The sequence below is a fragment of the Artemia franciscana genome, chromosome 10 (genome assembly GCF_032884065.1).
Source record: "Artemia franciscana chromosome 10, ASM3288406v1, whole genome shotgun sequence".
NCBI classification, from domain to species: domain Eukaryota; kingdom Metazoa; phylum Arthropoda; class Branchiopoda; order Anostraca; family Artemiidae; genus Artemia; species Artemia franciscana.
This window is the reverse complement of record NC_088872.1, coordinates 2,875,517-2,896,212: the sequence shown is the minus strand read 5'-3', so window position 1 is coordinate 2,896,212 and position 20,696 is coordinate 2,875,517. Positions and strand designations below refer to the sequence as shown.

General features: G+C 35.3%; 1 protein-coding gene across 1 annotated transcript in view; it reads right to left on the bottom strand.

Annotated features, from left to right (window-relative positions):
- The window catches only part of LOC136031656 (ubiquitin-conjugating enzyme E2-17 kDa), a 46,697-nt gene that overhangs the window by 18,724 nt on the left and 7,277 nt on the right, over positions 1-20,696 (bottom strand). Inside the window, exons 2-3 of the mRNA XM_065711326.1 lie at positions 13,921-13,984; positions 7,559-7,590 (exon numbers count right to left, since the gene is read on the bottom strand). Coding sequence (XP_065567398.1) covers positions 7,559-7,590; positions 13,921-13,984 — 96 coding nt within the window. The remainder of the gene's footprint in view (positions 1-7,558; positions 7,591-13,920; positions 13,985-20,696) is intronic.

The following is a 20,696-nucleotide window of genomic DNA, read 5'->3' as shown; positions in this document are numbered from 1 at the left end:
AGGCAATGATGTTTGCCTTGACCTTCGTTTTAACTACAAGCCGCCATTCAGATCGACTTCTTTTCAATTCAACATCATCGACTGACAGGTCTTCTCCACACATACTCATCAAAAATTGTTTTCGTTCCTCTGACGTGGTAGTGGGGGGTGGGTTCTTCAAAACTACGGAATAGGGTAGTGGAGAAAGTCTATCTGGTGCAGGATTGGGTTGGTTTCCGTCACTTACAGATTTGCCAAGAGGCCACGGGATTGGGACTTGGTTGTAGCACTCGAGAAAACCCTAGAACTGTCGTCGCATTTCGTTCACTGTCGACATGACACATACGTCTACTTCTGCTCCACTGGCCGGTACTTCTTGAGGATCAAATATAACGAACCTGGGAAGTTCTATTCTTTCTTTAGCGCATCTTGCTAAAAGCTTAGCAATATCTATTAAATTGTCCTCATCTGACGCATTTCGTAAATCGATCACCAGTTTTGGCCTCCTTAGTCAACAATTCTTTGGCCTTTAAGATTGAGTCTCTATCAAAAAACTCCGCAGCTCGTTTCAAAAATACTTCCTTCTTTATCCCGCTATTCATTGAACGCGATATGTAGTTCAACACAGGATTTAGTATTATAGTCTCCCCCATGCTTGAGGCAAGTTACTGAAATCACCCAAGAACAAGGGAAGCGTAAGGACCCCCTCACCTATTCCCCGCAATTTACGGGTAACTTGGATATCAATAGCTGCCGCATATCTCGCTAGAAGTTGAACAGTTTGAACAAAGTTGTTGTTATGTTCTTCAGTTTTCCTAAAGCCAATGCTGTGTCTCGCTAGGGTCCTTGCAACATCCAAAAAATGTTTCACAATTTTTCTGTTTGGCTCTTCACCTTTTGCTTACTGCCAAACCTTAGTTCAAGTGCTTTTATCAAGTAGGAAATCCACATGACTGTTGTTACTGACGAAGTGGCAAAAAAAGGACAAAGCGGCTTCGTTTGATTCGGAAGAGAAAAGACTTGTCAGTTTTCCTTTCTTCTTTTTGTGCCATTGCCACAGACCATGCCATTGTCTGCGGTCAATAGCTTTTGTGCTGAAATCACCCATGCACTACTAACCGCAGAAAATGCTGCTATTCCCGCTAGGAAAATTCGTAAACATACTGAAATCCCTGGGTACTCAAAGAATCAAGAGCTAGTGAAATCGCGTCAAGATCGCGTCAAAAACGTAAATTTGAGAAAGCACTCAAGCAGCATCGTACAAATGTGAAACATGAATATACAGAGAGAATAATCAACGATCCAAGTCGTCTATGGAAAGATCGCGTGAAAGACCGCCAAGAAACGCCTAATTCCATGCCTTGTGACCCAAATGACTGGCGAGCCTACTATACGAGCGAATTTAGTGCCCCAGATCCCAGTGTAGCAAGGCCATATATCGAGCAACTTGAATCTGTACTATCAAATTCGAGTTTTCCGGACTTTACCGTAACTGTTTCAGATGTAACCGCAAGTCTTTAAGTTGAAAAAGAAAAAATCGCGCGGAGTTGACGGTTTGTGTGCACTTCACCTTGTGAATGGTACTCGTCTTTTATATGAAATGTTAACATTATTGTACCAGATCATAATCGTAGTCGGTATTGTGCCCGATGTTTTCTGTAGAGGACAACTTACGCCCATCCTGAAAAAAGGGAAGCCAGCTAAGATATGCTCCTCCTATCACCCAATTACTGTGTCGCCAGTTTTATGTAAGCTTTTTGAAATGCTTATATTGCCGAATGTTAGAAACTGTTGCCAAATGCCAAACTACCAGTTTGGCTTTACGGTAGGTCTTGGTTGCGCTGATGCTCTGTTCGCCCTTGCTGCTATTTTGTCGGATTCTGAGGCAACGGGCGAACCATTAGTTATTGGTTCTTTTGATGTGAGCCGGGCGTTTGACTCGTCGGTGCTTGCGCAGATCCTTTTAGAATCGTATAAACAAGGGCTAAATCTGTGTATTGTCAGAGCTATGTATTATATGTACAATAACCTTAGAGTGCAAATTAAAATACCCTCATGTCCGACTGAATCCGTTGTTGTACCAGTTCGTAAAGGGGTCAGGCAAGGCTCAGTTGTGTCTCCGACTTTGTATAACAATAGCGTTCTGCCAGCACAAGCCCAGGTAGCTACGTCTTGTGTTTCAAAAGGGATTGATGTTTCGTTGATGGCGTATGCGGACGACCTACTTAATTTGAACAGATCTGCCGATCGACTATCGAAGAATTTTGATGTTTTGAGTAGGGAATATAATAAAATAGGTTTATCATTTAATGTGTCTAAATCGGCCGTACTGTTCTTCAACGCGGGGTATTATGAGAATGAAATTCTTTTAGTTGATTCAGCTGTAAGGCCATGTGAGAGCATTACCTACCTCGGTTTACCAATCGGTCGAGGTCTCTAATTGACAGGAACGTTGCTTTTACGACACGTAGAGGCGAAAATCCGGATTGCTCACGGATCAATCATTGGTAACAGATATCGATTCTGCCGTAGATTTCTTGCGTCGCTGTATAATGCCATTGCCCTCCCACATGTACTGTATATAGCACGTTTTTGGAATTATTTGTCGTCCGCCCAATGTACAAAAGTAAGAGTTCTGTTTTTTCGGTTCGCGAAGTTCCTTCTGAGACTTCATCCGTGGACGAAGAACTCGTATATCATGCGTAAATACGGAGTGTGCGATCCAACAGTTTGCATTAACCGGGTCGTAGAGAATTTCCTGGAAAAGGCTAAGGGAAGGACGAACCCGTGGCTAGCTATCATGTGTCAGTAGTTTTGTTAGTGTACATAGTGTGTGTTTACTTATGGTTCTGTTCGTAGTGTCATTTTCTTCTTTTTTTTCCATTCGTACTCCAATGTAATTCTAGTGAATTTTCGGGTAATAAAAGTACTTACTTACTTACTTACTTACAATTCCTTAGAACGACTTCATTGACTCTCTTTCAGCAGAAGTCGGGGAGGAGATCCTCGGCGAAGTCTTGGATTCAGAATTTTATTCTATGATGGCAGATACGATAACCGATACTTAACTTTCTGATAAGTTTGCGGTTGTAACAGCAATATCAGCTTGGAAGGGAGAACCAGAAAGAGGCTATTAGATGTTAGCGAGGCTAATAACAAAACCGAGCAGGGTATGACAGAAAGTATAATAGGAACATTGTCAAGCAGAGGAATTCTTCTTGATAAACTAGCTTTGCAGTCTTGTGACTATGCAAGTGCAATGTCTGGTCAATTTGATGGGGCTCAACACAAAATATTTGAACTTCTTGATCACTGAGAGCCTTAAATTCCCTGCCAGGCCCACAGACTAAACATTGTTATAAAACATAGCTGCAATTCCCCTCTTTTGATAGTCGAGCTTTTCAATATCCATGACGCCATATATGTGTTCTTCTTTTCATCTACAAAGCATTTTGCCACCCTTGAAGAACAACTCTCTTAGATTGAAAACATCCTTAGTTTCCAAGACTTATCACGGACTCGGTGAACTGCAAGGGCTGAAACCACAAGATCAATAGTTACTTCGTTTGAAGCAATAGTTTCAGTCATTCTTTTGTTACGAAACAAAACAGACAAAGAACACTGATGCGAAGACGAAGGCAAAAGCTACTGGTCTTCAGAAAAGGATCATAAGCTTTGAATTTACCGCGTACAAAGTTGATGGAAAAAAAAAATCATGTACAAAATCAGGATAGGAACAGAAAAACTTGAAGAAGAGGAGATCAACATCATCGACGCAAGTGAGATGCTTGAAGCTATTAAGAAACTTTTCGAAAGAATATCGGAGGAAGAAATGAACGATTTTTCACTGACAATGCAAAAGTGTTTGCCTGAATGACAGAAGTTGGTCCAGAGGCAGATTTCATCAGACATCATCATTGGCAACTTGGACCCTCTCGATTTGACCGCCGAGCTCAGAGTCAAGCCAAGATCTCAATGTATCAGTTCTACATGTATCATTTTAGAATCCTACTTGAGATGTTGACTACAGTGATGAGTGATAACCTCAGAGCTCGTGTTATCAATTTTCAGCCATTTTGGTCCCTCCTTTAAAAGGGAAGGGCTTCAGTTGCAGTTACTGATCAAGCAACAAAGTTGTTTCCAAACCAAGGAAGAACTCAGTAGGAGCTTAAGAAAGAGCTCAAGTTTGTTAAGAGTTTGCTTAGAACTGCCATGGTTGATTCTTGACTAGATTAAATAAAAAAACAAGTTTTTTTAACGGAAAGTAAGGAGCGACATTAAAACTTAAAACGAACAGAAATTACTTCGTATATGAAAGGGGATGCATCCTCATCAACGCCCCGCTCTTTACGCTAAAGTTTGACTCTTTCTCTTAACTCTACTTTTTAAAACAGTAAAAAAAAACTTTAGCGTAAAGAGCGGGGCGTTGATGAGAAAGCATCCTCTTTCATATACGAAGTAATTTCTGTTCGTTTTAAGTTTTAATGTCGCTCCTTGCTTTCCGTTAAAAAAACTTGTTTTTTTCATTTAATTTCTGAACGTTTTTGAATCAATGCATGTTTTGATTTTGGCTCTCCGCAGATGAATGATTAAAACGAAATTTGCATATTTTTTATTTTTTTGCTAAATGACTTTCTCATAGTTTTGATCGAATAACTTTGAGAAAAAAAAGGAGCGGGGGAGGAGGCCTAGTTGCCCTCGCATTTTTTGGTTACTTAAAAAGGCAACTAGAACTTTTAATTTTTTTACGAATGTCTTTATTAGTAAAAGATATACGTAACTTACAAATTAGCTTACGTAACGAACTTCTGTATTCTCGTGTTTTTATTACGTATATGAAGGAGTTCACCCCCTCGTCAGTACCTCGCTCTTTACACTAAAGCTTAAATTTTGTCCCAATTTCTTAAGAATGACCCCTGAATCACAAAAGCCGTAGAATAAATAGTTGAAATTACTAAAAATAGTTTAGCGTAAAGAGCGAGGTATTAGGAGGAGATGAGCCCATCATATGCGTAATAATTTCTGTTCGTTTTAAGTTTTAATGCTTCTCCTTACTTTCAGTTGAAAAAACTTTTTCATAGTTATGTTTTCATTGTTTTTTTTTAAATAATGCTAGAAGATCCTGCGCTCCCTCATGAAAATTTTCTTCCCCTATGACAAATTCCTCCAAGGAAAGTTCCCCCGACATATCCCCCTCTTATCACCCCCCCCCCCCAGCCTAAAAATCTCCCTGAAAACGATGTGCACTTCCAAATAACCATTACTATATGTAAGCACAGGTCAAAGTTTGTAACTTGTGGCCCCTCCCGCGGGGACTGTGGGGGAGTAAGTCGTCCCCAAAGACATAGTTATAAGGTTTTTTGACTACGCTGAATAAAATGGCCATCTCAAATTTTTGATCTGGTGACTTTGGGAAAATAATTAGCGTGGGAGGGGGGCCTAGGTGCCCTCCAATTTTTTGGTCACTTAAAAAGGGAACTAGAACTTTTCATTTCCGTTAGAATGAGCCCTCTAGCAAGATTCTAGGACCACTGGGTCGATACGATCACCCCTGGAAAAAAAACAAAAACCAAACAAATAAACAGGCATCCGTGATCTGCCTTCTGGCAAAAAATACAAAATTCCACATTTTTGTAGATAGGAGCTTGAAACTTCTACAATAGGGTCTCTGATACGCTGAATCTTATGGTGTGATTTTCGTTAAGATTCTATTACTTTTAGGGGTTGTTTCCCCCTATTTTCTAAAATAAGGCAAATTTTCTCGTAACTTTTGATGGGTAAGACTAAACTTGATTAAACTTATATATTTAAAATCAGCATGAAAATGCGATTCTTTTGATATAGCTATTCATGTAAAATTCCATTTTTTAGAGTTTTGGTTACTATTGAGCCGGGTCACTCCTTACTACAGTTCGTTACCAGGAACTGTTTGATTCCCTCATGTTGTTGGCGAATGAGAAGTACCTCGCCGATGCCATTGACCTAAACAAGATAGTCCAGCGGTGGTCCACTTTGAAGAAGAGGTCTTTCAATGTAGCCATACAAATATAGTTGTTCATAGTTACGCATTTAAACATGAGGCATTCTGTTTTAGCTTCCTGTTCGTCTCCACAGATAAGTATAAATGATAAAGGATTAATGTATAATAAATTCTAAGGAGTTGTAAAATGTGACCTAGGAGTCATTTAAATTAATGGATCTCACCCCCCTGGCCTGGGTGCTTCGAGCCACCCCTGAAAATGACCCTGCCCCACTGCCTCCTCATCTTTATGGTAAAAAATTAAATTGCGATTTAAGGGAAACAATTGACATCTTAGACGATTCTTTCTCATATTGCTTATAGGTTGAATGTATACGGTTTAAAAGATTTGGTTTAAAGAATTGTATTTGGTTTAAAAGATAATATTTTCAGTAAGATCAGAAAGGGCAAAATCCTCAGTTAAAACTTAGTAGGAATGTGGAGTATTAGTAATTACCCCCATTTACATTTGTTACACCTAAATAAGCTTTTAACAAAATGATTCAGTATCCCCCCCCCTTTCCTCTTCGTTATCCAAACAAATGCACTGACTATGTCTTTGATTTGGCTACCAAGAGACTGTTGTTTTTTTTTCTATTTCAATTACTTTTGTCTTAAAATTCCTGAAATATTTTCGTATATATATTTTTTTTTAGTTTTAGTTTGTGTTTTGTCAGTAACAGTCTTATTCTGAGGCTTTCTTTCTTACTTGATTCACTGTGCTATTGTGTTTTTTTTTAGCTTCATTTTTATGTTTTAATAATACAGGTTATGTTAACAAATTTGAGAAGATATATAAAGATTCTATAATCAGATAAAAAACCTAACTTTCTTTTGCAGCTCAAGTCTCTTTTGTCTGAAATTTAGTTTTATGAAAAGTAACTTGCTGCATTTGACATAGGAAGAGTTGTTTATCTCAGACTTTAGACCCTTCTGTGCCTCCAGAGGAGCCTAGGGCATTGACAATGAGTCTCCAGTCTTCGCGATACAGGAAGAGTGGTTTAACCTAGATCTTTTTTTGGGGGGGGGGAGATTCATACCATTTTGGTACTGGGTCACAGAATAAAAAGGTACTTTAGCCATTACTTAACCAACAACTAGGCTACATATTTTCTAAATTGTTTCTCTCTATTTAGGACAGTTGGAGAAAACATTTCATAGAGAACCAGTTTGCATCATTTAACAAGTCTAACTAAGATTTCAGTTATATCTATTTACTGAAACAATACAAGTTGTTTCTGTAGAAAGTCAGGTAATGCAACAAAACCCAGCAAAACACCTTAGTTACAACAGGACCTGAATAGCTTCTTTTTAAGGCCGGCCGTAATCCTCCCCCGAATAGATGAAGATATACAACAAAATTTGCTGATTGATTGCATTATGGCTTACTAAAAATTGTTTTTGAAGTTGACCCCAATCCAAAGTGATACGTCAATAATGGAACACATTTTTTTTTTTTTTTTTTGTGCTTAAGTGTTTCTAATTTTGCGACACAAAAAAATGATATGAAAAAAACAATAAAGAAAAAAACAGGGCAAACCAAAAAAAAAGAAAACTTACCGGACCCATGATAGTTGCCTGCCAATGGAATACTGAAATAAAAAATACGTTACGAATGCTTATTTTTATGCTAAATAGCATTTTCATATACATTACACAATACCATATATATATATATATATATATATATATATATATATATATACATATATATATATATATATATATATATATATATATATATATATATATATATATATATATATATATATATATATATATATATATATATATATATATATATATATATATATATATATATATATATATATATTATATATATATATATATATATATATATATATATATATATATATATATATATATATATATATATATATATATATATATATATATATATATATATATATATATATATATATATATATATATATATATATATATATATATATATATATATATATATATGTTTATGAAACATTCCAATTTTTTACAACGAAAAGTACAAAATAGAATACAATCAAGTGTATAGCACGCGTGTAGTTACAAAAAAGGGATTGGGGGGGGGGGGGATGGAAACCCATTCCAAGAAAAATTATAGCAGAGGAATACACTTTTCTACAGCTCCTCTGAAAGTTTTGTGTCTTTATACTTGGGCCTTAAAACCGCATTTTTAGAAGAATTTGATTCCACATCCCCATGAAAAACATCCTAATACCTATACTCATTTCAATCTCTCAGAAACTGACCTTTAGAAGCATTACATACCTCCTCCTACAAAAAAAAAAAATATCATAGTCCACCTCTTGTGAAAACATGTACAATTAGGGGCAAGCAAATCAAACCCAACAGTCAAGCAGTAATAATCTAGGATTTCTACGTATAAAGCCATGTCTTACAATCGTGATTATACTCTTATCTAGTTTATTCTCAAATATTTCAAAAAAAACTGACAAATAGACTGGTCAAAAGACACAAAAAAAGAGCCCGAGCCAGTTTGGAAGCGATATTGGTTTAAAAGAAGACAAATGAAAGGTTTATGTGGCAAGACACGGTTCATTAAAGATACTATAATCTGGCAAGACACTCTTCCCAGAGACGCTTGACATGCCACTAAAATTTATAAGCTTAGAGACATATTTTGAACTAGAACAATCTTGTTTGACATAGATTTAAGGATTTTTCTGCTTATTACAGAAGAAAATTTCGTTTGAAAGCAAAAAAACAATGTATCCTTTAGTCAGCGTACACGGTTAAATACAAGAAAATCCACAAGGTACGAATAAGCCTAACCTTGCGGCTTAAGAAGGGGGCATTAAAGGATTTTCCCTCAAGGAGAGGAGTCGAAATCACTAAAAAGTTGAATTTTTAGGCCATCAGTTTCTCGATGTTTCGGACACACGTTCATATGGGTATAGTTTCTTAGGCAAGGCTTAAAAAACATTTTTCTCGTGAAAGCTTATGCAGATTGATCCCTGTTAAATTACTACATTCATATGTACAGACAGATCTAACCTTTGAAGGGGCAAGAGTGGGGTGTCAAGGAATTCTTTAAATGAGCATAAAATGAACTTTGATCTTCAGGTTTTTCCTAGAGAGTAGAGGTAGCTTCTTCAACACAATGGAGGCGCGGGAGGGGGTGCTTCAGAACAAAATTGGGGAGAGGGATCCTTATCTGCCTCCCCGTGGGTGTTGTATGTTTAGGCTAGAAGAAGTTTTAAGATTAAACTTTTTAAAATTTGTTTGGAGACATCTTATTGTACCAAAATAAATATATCAGACAATATATTTTGGATCTTTTAAGCCGGCGCTTAGCCTATTAGCTCATATTGAAATACACATTTCGCTTTCAGTCTAAGCTAATGAGCTTTATTTTACTCTGCTCGAACATCCTATACTAGCATATAGGCTAGAATGATATTGTTTCTTTAAAGATTTAATAAGAAAGGGAAAACGAACTAACAAAATGGGGATTTCATTAGTTGAATCTCAAATAGCCCCAGGCACAATAAGGGTAATGAGGGGAGGGGTTAGATTCCTCTCCTTATTGGTCTAGAAAAGATTGTTCACGTTATGTTGATTGTTCCAAATTTAGTCAATTGTATAGAATATACATACCGTTTTCTGTCTTAAAATACAATATGTGCCATCATCCCCCCTCCAACATCACCTAAATATTAGGATGGGGTAACAGAGTTGTCAACAGTTTTGCAAACTGAATTTCAGAAAAATAAGGGGGGAAACAGCTGTTATCTTCTGCGCATCGAAAGGGCACTAAGTTTTAGAAGGCCTGGCGACAATGAAATAATTGTGTATAACCGTTGCTAAGAACACTTCTATTTCTTATCTCTTTATTAATAGTTTAGGCTTTATGCTATAACTAGCATATTATATGGATGTAATATTTAGTATTGGTATACGCACTTTATAGCAACGCCAAAAATTTTTATTGAAATTCTAGCATGACGTAATTCTGTAAACGCTCATTCACAAAATTTTTACTGATACCGAAATTTAGCCACAGCTAATTTGAGCCGATCAGAATCTTAACATAATTTTTTAGACAACCAAAAAATTCTATTAAAAATCTAATTGGCTTAAATCATTGCCAGTTATATCACGGCATCGGTAAAAATGTCATTGTGACGACTTAACAAAAGTAAAGAATCAATTTTGGGCTGAAACGAGTCAAGGCTGCAAAACCCGGAAGGGTACAGAGAGTACAATTTAGGAAAGAGTACAAGACATCAGAGAGGTTACCATAAACAAAGAGAATGCACTTCAAGGGTAAAAAACAAAAGGAAAAGGATACAAATGGCACAGAATAGTAGATTAAAAAGACTATACGTTAGATTCCAGAGTTTGGCAACCAGCTATTAATACTGGCTAAATTGCTCTATTGATAAGAGCGAACTTCTAAAAACTCGGCTTTTTAGATATCACAGATATTTTAACAGTTTGTATATATATATATATATATATATATATATATATATATATATATATATATATATATATATATACTAGCTGTTGGGGTGGCGCTTCGCGCCACCCCAACACCTAGTTGGTGGGGGCGCTTCGCGCCCCCCCCAAGCCCCCCCGCGCGCGTAAGTCGTTACGCGCCATAATAGTTACGCGCCATTGTAGTTGTGTCCCTATGTCCCACCTGTGAATATAGATAGATATATATATATGGTTTTAAACTACGTAAAACTTGCGAATATACAACATTCTTTGCTGTCCCATTGTCCTTTGCATATAAATAGATTGTCAGGTTTACCGACTCTTCGTTTTTTAGTTTTGTTTTTCTCCTTTATTTTTTTCCTTTTTTTTCTTTTTTAGTTTATTTAGATTTTTAGATTTTTTAGTTTTTTTTAGTTTTTTTAGTTTTTTTAGTTTTTTAGCTTTTTTACTTTTTTATTAGTTTTTAGTTTTTTTGTAGTTTTTGCCTTTTTTTTAGTTTTTTCTGTTTTTTTTTTTAGTTTTTTTATTGGTTTTTACCTTTATTTTAGCTTATTTTTCAGTTTTTTCCTTTTTTTTAGTTTTTTTTAGTTTTTAGTTTTTTTAGTTTTTTACTTTTTTTAGTTTTTTTAGTTTTTTAGCTTTTTTATTTTTTTTATTAGTTTTTAGTTTTTTTGTAGTTTTTGCCTTTTTTTTAGTTTTTTTAGTTTTTTAGCTTTTTTATTAGTTTTTAGTTTTTTTTGTAGTTTTTGCCTTTTTTTAGTGCCTTTTTTTAGTTTTTTCAGTTTTGACGTCACCTGATCCAGTTTTTTCAGGTGACGTCACCTGATCCACGATCCACAGATCCACAGACAACTTATTTTTATATATATAGATAGTTTTTTTTTTTACTTATGTCCTGGTCTTCTTTTAGTTTTTACCTTTTTTAGTTTTTTTTAGTTTTTTAGATGAAAATTTTTTTTAGTTTTTTCCTTTTTTTCTTTTTAGTTTTTTATTGGTTTTTACCTTTATTTTAGCTTATTTTTCAGTTTTTTCCTTTTTTTTAGTTTTTTTTTATTTTTTATTTTTTTTAGTTTTTTACCTTTTTTTAGTTTTTTTAGTTTTTTTAGTTTTTTAGCTTTTTTACTTTTTTTATTAGTTTTTCATTTATATCCCCCTGTTTCCCCCGGTGTCCCCGTTGTAGTTGTGTCCTGGTCTTCTTTTAGTTTTTACCTTTTTTAGTTTTTTTTAGTTTTTTAGATGAAAATTTTTTTTAGTTTTTTCCTTTTTTTCTTTTTAGTTTTTTATTGGTTTTTACCTTTATTTTAGCTTATTTTTCAGTTTTTTCCTTTTTTTTAGTTTTTTTTTATTTTTATTTTTTTTAGTTTTTTACCTTTTTTTAGTTTTTTTAGTTTTTTTAGTTTTTTAGCTTTTTTACTTTTTTTATTAGTTTTTAGTTTTTTTTTGTAGTTTTTGCCTTTTTTTAGTTTTTTCAGTTTTTTTTTTTAGTTTTTTATTGGTTTTTACCTTTATTTTAGCTTATTTTTCAGTTTTTTCCTTTTTTTTTAGTTTTTTTTAGTTTTTAGTTTTTTTAGTTTTTTATCTTTTTTTAGTTTTTTTAGTTTTTTTAGTTTTTTAGCTTTTTTATTTTTTTTATTAGTTTTTAGTTTTTTTTGTAGTTTTTGCCTTTTTTTAGTTTTTTTAGTTTTTTAGCTTTTTTATTAGTTTTTAGTTTTTTTTGTAGTTTTTGCCTTTTTTTAGTTTTTTTAGTTTTTTAGCTTTTTTATTTTTTTTATTAGTTTTTAGTTTTTTTTGTAGTTTTTGCCTTTTTTTAGTTTTTTCAGTTTTGACGTCACCTGATCCAGTTTTTTCAGGTGACGTCACCTGATCCACACATCCACAGACAGACAACTTATTTTTATATATATAGATATATATATATATATATATATATATATATATATATATATATATATATATATATATATATATATATATATATATATATATATATATATATATATATATATATATATATATGTATATATATAGACATTTTAGATATTATAGATATGATATTATCGATAGTTAACTCCATGTTATATATATTTTTGATAACTCAGCTTCTGAATAAATGAAGCGGAGTTGATATCTAAAAAAGTTTGCATTATTTATACCAAACTTGAGCATTATTTGCAGTAGCTTTCCTCATTTCACACTTCAAATAACCCCGCTTGAAATATAAATGCCAAAATATTGGCTCCAAACAGGGGCGTCAATGGGGGGGGAATTTTCTTTTTGTATTTTCATTGAAAAATACCTTTCTCGGGTATTCTTAGCAGAAAATGCCCCGTCTCCCAGATCTTGAAAAATACATTTGCCCCTCCTCCTACATTTACATGAAGTGACACCGTTGCTCCAAAGCAACTTTTGAGATATATTCGGTGACAGCTATTTGACCTTAAAATATTCCAATCAAAGCTGCCACTGAGAATTTAACAATGTACCCTAGAGTTACATGCAAAAAAGTCAAATTGCATAACAACCTATCAGCATATTCTATAATAATAAATATGTTTCATACTAGTATAAAACAACTTTGAACTCTTTCCTAGCAAATTCCGTTTTACTTTACTTTTAAATAGTCATAGGTGCTTAGCTGCTCGAAGGCTCTCTGAAATACAATTCCACAAATCAGGCAAAATTGAATATTTAATACTTTTTGGCAAGTTTAAACCTTGTGAATGAATTCTTTCTTCATTTTCATTATTATTGATAAATTAATCATATCTTCCCTACGGTTGAACTGTAAGAAATATAGCATTAGACCGAGACATTATCATTAATTTAAAAATTTGAGCATATTTTCATTAGGGAATTACATTCTATCTTGATACTACTTTGTATCTCACAAATGTAGCAAAAGCTTTAAATGACATGCATAAAAAAATACATGGGGAGACCCCCATGTATTTTTGCGAAAATACATTTTCGCTGTTGGGTGGACTCTGGAAGTTTCGATTAGATGCTCATGCGATTAGACAAAACAGGGTGGATACTGTATTCTAAAACTACAAATTTGGAAATAATCATTTATGAATTGAAAACTTTCTTTTTCATCTGTACAAGTAAAATAGTTATGGCCGCTTTTTCTTTTGCACAAGTAAAACTTTTACTAAAAAATTCTAAATATTTTACTTGTTTGCTAATGGAAAAATACACCAAGACTTAATTTTTGCATATATGATTAATCTCGCAAACACAGTGGGGTTGGGGCCCCAGAGCTATCTGCAGACCCCTTCCTTCTTTGAAAATGCTGCCTAAAAATCAACAAAGAGCAAGTATTCTCTGATCCCCTTCACACAAAAGAAGTCATCTTGGTTCCGCCTCCTTAACATAAAACTAAGTGACATAAATTTTAGTAGTACAGAGAAGAAGAGATATAAAAAAGAACCACTTACAGTCATCACCAACTGGCCCTGCTGAACATTGTGCAGGTGGATCCCTCCCTAAATCTTGGAGTTCCTAAAATATAGAAAAATAATACAAACTGACCAGAATGACTAGTAAGTAATGACTAGTAATCCTAGTAAGATCCTTAGCACCACCAGGTGGAATGAATTACTCAGTGGAAATGCTACAGTGCTACTACAGAAACAATTTATTCGATTATTTGCATCACTTTTGAAAAATGCAATTCTAAAAAAAAACAATTCTACCGCTTGAAATGAAACTTGAAAAACACGTGAAAATTTACCGACTTGCTGGGGAAGTACTTATAAGGTGGTCAAAAGATTGCCCGAGTTAAAAACATCATTGGAGGATATAGATAATCCTAATGTAATGCTTCGCACAGCTCAATAGAATGAAGTCAAGCAATGAAGTCGAGCAGGTGGAAATTGTGTTTTTGCTTCCCTTTTCAGCCACAAAGAAACCAAGCAGAAGATTTGACAGTAGGAGCTTTCTCTGGGAATGGACAAATCTTATGTATCAACTTATCAAAAGAGGAGGATTGATTGCTAATAGCATCACATCATCTATAGCAAAAAGGGAAGCATTACATCTTAGAGTAGGGCAATTATGTTTAAAGTTTCAGGAGTTGAAGTCAGAGTTAGCCTGAACCTTCAGACTAAAGGCAACTAGATTTATTTCCAACATGTTTCAGGCCATAAAGGCGTCAAATGTAATAATACTGCTGATTTACTGGCAGCCAAGGCTTCTTTGTTAAACCCAAGCCCTCCCTCTGACCTTAATTCACATGATATTATTAGGCGAAGATCAAATGTTAATCACAGTAATTTGATTTTACCTCCTTTTCATACTAGATTAAACACAGTGCTATATTACTGTCTGAAATTAGGTGCCCTTCTTCTCAATAGTTTATAATTTGATCAGGAACTTTATCACTACCCTCTATGCCAGGGTTGTTTCTCAACCAATGACACCATCCAGCATGTCTTTTTTGATTTTCAGCCACTGAGAGTGGAGACTATTTCTCTTAAAGCCTCTGCTGCATGGCAAATATTCCAAATACTTACACTGCAATCCTGAATTCTAACCTACCTTGACACGTAGATAGAAAGATTGTAAGGCATCTATTGATATTTCTTTATTGAACAGTGATTATTAATTCACTATGAAGTCATCAAAAAATGGGAATGAGCGTGAAGAACCGTATTGGTACCAGTCGGCCTATAGGTCTTAAACTGCTGGGGATAGGCAACTCAAGTACCCAAACTTCCCAAAACCCATCAATAGAATTAAGAATTTTATTTGGGATGATTAGTTTTTAACTGACAAGAAGATTTGGTTACAGAGGAGGTCAATGAATTTCCGAAAATCCAATGATATTTTTTGGAAAGTCAAAGGGGTGAAAGGACTGCTTGGTAGTTCATATACCCTGTATACAAAATTTTGGAACTGTAACTGGAGATGGAGTCGGTATAACTGACTCCAAAGCCCTATTAGTTTTAAAACTTATTTTGCTATTCTTTTTTCAACTATAAATAAAAACAAATTCAAAATTACAATTTTTCCAAATTGAAAGATTACAGAATCTAACCAAAAGTCTTGTTTAGAGAAAAGCAAAGCAAGTCTATTTGAACAAACAAACAATAATTCAACTCAATTTAAATGCTTCTTATGTTGTTCAATAACAGAGGATCCATTTACGGAAATGCAAGAGGAGGAGGGATATGAGTTTTCAAAATTGAGGAATGGGCAATTTTATTGTTATTTTGATGTATTTCAATTAAAATACCAATAAAGGTATTTTTCTAAACAAAATGGGGAAGGGAGATTAACCCCCCTCCCAATTGGCACCCTTGCTCAATTTTCATCAATAACAGCATGCAGATTCGAGTTCCACTTTGTTTATAAGGATTAATTTCTTACACTGAACTATACAAATACTACCCTTAAAGGCATAGATGCACACATATACTACGTTTTGGGAGAAGAAGAGCCAGGTAACTTTTCTTAAGGAGATGGGTAAAACAACAACAGATAGTTGATTTTCACTTCCAATTCCTGCACTAAGGATATTTTCCCCAAATGTCACAGCCCTACTAGACCCTAACTTACTCCCCAATCCATGCTGTCACCAATCTTTTCAGAAAATTGATTCCATTTATTTTAGAACACCATAATAAAGTTTTTTATTGTTTTAAAAAAAGTAGAGTTGTGAAAAAGAGTCAAACATTAGCGTAAAGAGCAGGTCATTGAGGAGGGGACAACTCCTTTCACATACGGAATTATTTCTGTTCGTTTAAAGTTTTAATGTTACTTCTTACTTGCAGTTAAAAAAAACTTGTTTTTTATTTAATTTGATATAGAGGTGCCTGCAGACATGATTCTGCTTGACTTTTCTAAGGCTTTTGACAAGGTTTGTCACAAGAAACTTGCAATTGAATTAAGTGCAGTCAAGCTTCAAGAGAAGCCCCTGCTCTGGATCCTTGATTTTCTTTAGCTGCAATCTCAATGTGTTCAGTTGTTTGATGACTCTGGTAACCATATTGGTTCTTCCTCTACACATATTTTGAGTAGAGTTCCTCAGAGAAGTGTTTTGGGTCCTACATTATTTAATATCTTTGTGAACAATGATCCTTCCATTATCAGAAGTAAATCAACTCTCTGCTGAAAACCTGAAGCTTCTTGGACCAGCCTTATCTTGCAAAGATCATGCCCTTCTACAAAATAATCTTGAACTGCTTGGTCAATAGGCCAGGGCTTGGCTTCTTGAATTCAATGTTGCCAAGTGCCATATCATTCACTTTGGCAAAATGAATCCGCGTTGCTCTTATTTTTTCTTAGGCCACCCACTCTCTTCTGTAAATAATGAGCAAGATCTTGGTGTCACTATTGACAATGAACTAAAATTCAGCATTCATGCTAAGAGACCTGCTGCTGGTGCTAGTTCAACTATGGTACTCATTAACCCTCCTCCTTCCATTCATTCCCCTAAAGTCACAGTCTTCAATATAAGAGACTTGTCCATCCCAAGTATGAAGTTGGAATGTCTCTAGTCTCCCCTTATTTTACAAAAGACATAAAAGTTCTTGAAGATGTACAGAGACAGGACACCAAAGTGATATCTGGTACACAGGAGCTTTTCTATCCTGCAAAACTATCAAAGCTGAATCTCCCTACACTTGTCTAGAGGATAAATGGATGGGATGCCATTTTTGCCTATAAGTCAATGAGGGCCCATCACCTGAAATTTGTCAAGCAGTCAATTATATCCGGAGTCCAGCCTCAATTGTTTTCCTCACCAATTGTCAACAGTTGGAACAAACTATTGGAAGAAACAATGACTGCTAAATCAGTTGATGTTTTCGAACAAAGGCTGGATGCTGAGTAGTCCTCCAGAAAGTGTAAACTTAACTTGGAAGCTAATGTCATCCAGCTGCAATCCTTGGATTGCTCCAAGCTGCAACTTAGGGTAAGATGTCCCTTAGCCAAATATTTGTCTAAAAATAATTGACTAGAATGTTTTAACGTGCATACTAAAGTAATGTACCAGCTGCTGTGCAAAAAGGGGGTAGCAAAGTAGCATTGCTACTTGGTAGTTTCTGTCTGAAAATACCATTTTTACACATAAAAACAAATTTTGATCAAAGAAAAGCTGTCAAAACACAAGTTATGCTACTAAAGTATTGGCAGCTTTTGGAAGTCTGTTGAATTCTGCTATTTGCAGGCAGTAACTTTGGGATTTTTTTATGCCTGACTCCCCCCCTCCCCAAGACTCAAATATATAACCCAAATTATATATTCCCATTAGCTTTACTGGGGGGAGGGGGTGCAAAAAGTCAGATAACATAGTGGCAATGTTACTTGGTGGTTTTCAGGGCCTAGTTAAGCTTGATCTAGAGTAATGGTTCCCATCAAAGACCTTGTTTTGTTTCTCTCACAGACCATCAAATGGTAGTCTAACAAACGTACAATTGGACTAACTGCTTCCTTTTTGCTTTTAGTAAGACATATATCAAGCTTTAAAGTACCTATTCCAGTATCTATTCAGTCTCTGACCAGTTAAGACATATTAAGACCTTTCAATTCAGTAAGGCTTAAACCTGTGATGCAAGACTAATTGACGAAATCAAAAAAATTTTGTCCTGAATGCAGATTACGGGTTACTTCGAACGCAGTCAAATGTGTTTATTGCAGTTCTTGGTTCTATGCAGGGGCTGAAAAGTGTGCTAGGATAGAGATCACTAGTTGGAATAACTCCTGGATTGCTCCACTAAGTCTAAGGTTAATTGTACTTCTTCTCCAGGGCTTTCTATCCCCCAGTCCGGAACTTCTAAGACACCCCATACCCCTGTTGAGAGAAGAAGGATTCTTAGCATTCTAAGTGATCTCAGCCGCCCTAAACATTTTCTAGACACTCCGCTCAGCCAGTTTCCTCTATCAACTGCAGAACCAACCGTTTCTAACAAGGCTGGTACTAGTTTGTGAGTCCTACAATTTCCATTCCCAACACCGAGGCTGTTCTCAGTTCAAACAGACACTGTCTCTACAGTCCCCATCTTACAATCAGATATTACCAAAATCTTGGTTTTACAAGAAAAGTTAATGGATGCGTTAACTTTCATCTCCAATTTCTTGTCAATCCACAAAAGCGATCTTGCAAATCAACCTACATATAATTCCATTTTGAATGAGGTCAATAATACCTTAGTCTCTGGCCATAAAAAAAGTGCAATGTCCATAAACCCAATGAATATTGATGAAGGACATAAGAGGATTAAATCCAGTGATACCTGTCACAACAAGTGACATAAATCTGGAAATTTTCCTTGACCTCAATCCACCCTTGATACAGACTAATTATGATGGTAGCCTTGATCACCACATTACAGATGCCCAAAAACGTGTGGACATTAACAAGGTGAATAGCCTGCATAATAAGACTGTCTCTTCTGCTAATAAACCAAAATATGCTAATATAATTTTGACAGGTTCTTGCCAATTAGGAGACAATTGTGTATTTTAACACATTTTTTTTTCAACCAAGCTCCAGCCAAAAAGTGTTTTCGAAAATAGAGTTAAGACAAATTACATTCAAAAAAATGAACTCAGTGATTTTCAACCAAGTGCGTCAAACAAGTTCCAGCAAAAAACCTCCAGCAAAAAAAAATGTGATATGCAAACATTTTAATCGTAATCGTTGTAAATTTAGTAAGCAGTGCAAATTTTTACTTATATGACGTAATTTTATTTCAGGTAGTTGTGGTTCCGTTAAGTGCAGTTTTGACCATGTGAAGCTTTGTCCAGTTTTAGCTTGTAATAACAAACATTGTAGTTTTGTCCATGCACCACCAGTACCTGACGTTAATTTTCCTCCCTGGAGCCCTGTTCCAGTGTAATTTTCCTCCCTGGGCCCTATTCCAGTGTCCCTGTCCAAAGATAAAAATTGTGAGAGCCACTCATCTCCCTTCCGCTTTCCTTTTTTAGTGCACTGCACCCAAGCAAAAATCTCTCATCAAAGTTCATCAGGCACAGCTCAAAAATTGACAAACCCTTCCCGATCACAAACTCTCCTCCCTTATCCTTTGCTACCTCCTCCCCCTCCCAGCATACAGAAGTCCTATTTCATCCACCCCTTACAGTATGCTGCCCAATACCCTCCTTAATCTGCCGCAAACGAGTAATTTCTTGACGGACATGAATCACTATTCCCAACCAGCCCCCCTTTCCCAGCACCTTATGAAACCCCACCCACAGCCAATTCGTTTTATCCCTCGTGCCTACCCTGTCAACGTTACTCAGGTATGAGACTTTTTGCATTCAATAATTGTCTTGTAATAAATCCTAATTGTTCTCCTCATGCTTCATCCATATCATTGCCCCAAGGCATATCATTGCCCAAGGAAATCCCCAAGGCATATCCTTCTCTTACTCGAATAATTCATCTATCGATGTCGACTCCAATAGTTATTCCAAAAAGTCAAATGTGCTCCCTAAATCCCTTGTTCTGACTACATTAATCTGGTCCCCGCTACGAATCCTACCACACTCCCTGTACCCATCTGTAATTTTTAAAAAAGTTAAGCGTAAAAATGGTACCTTTGCAGGTCGTTTTTAATTTCCACACTTTTGTTAAGCAACGCTGAGAGTCTTAACTTTGAAAAACTTAATGAATTACTCCTTTTCTAAAATATATAGATCAGACATAATCGTTATTACTGAAGTACACGCTCAAAATTCACACATGTTAAAAATGAATAATTTCTCCCAGTTTATTAAACTCAGACCCAAAACCCACCCTCTGGGTAAGAAAGGGGGTGGAATTCTTGTCTTTGTCCGTAATGATTTTTATCCTTCAGAAATTTTAGTTCCTTGTTTAACTCCCTTTGATGAAATTTTGTGGGTCTGTGTACGACCTAAGGTCTTACCACGTCCTTTCAATTTGATTGTCCTGAGTTGTTTTTACTGCTCTCCTGGGCAGAAAGCACCTGAAAAAATCAATTTTATTGAAAAACTGCATGGCAGTGCTGACTATGTACTATCTAAATAGCCAAATGCTGGAATTTTCCTCTTAGGTGATGCAAATGAATTAAAACTGGAATCCTTTTAGTCTAAACATGTAATATTTTTAGTCTAAAATAAATTGTGAAAGTCCCTACTACCAAAGGCAATTCTACTCTTGATTTAATATGCACCAATATGTCAAATTTCTACAGACCCATCACCATTCTGTCCCCTCTCAGGGGTAGTTACCACTTTAGCCTGCTCC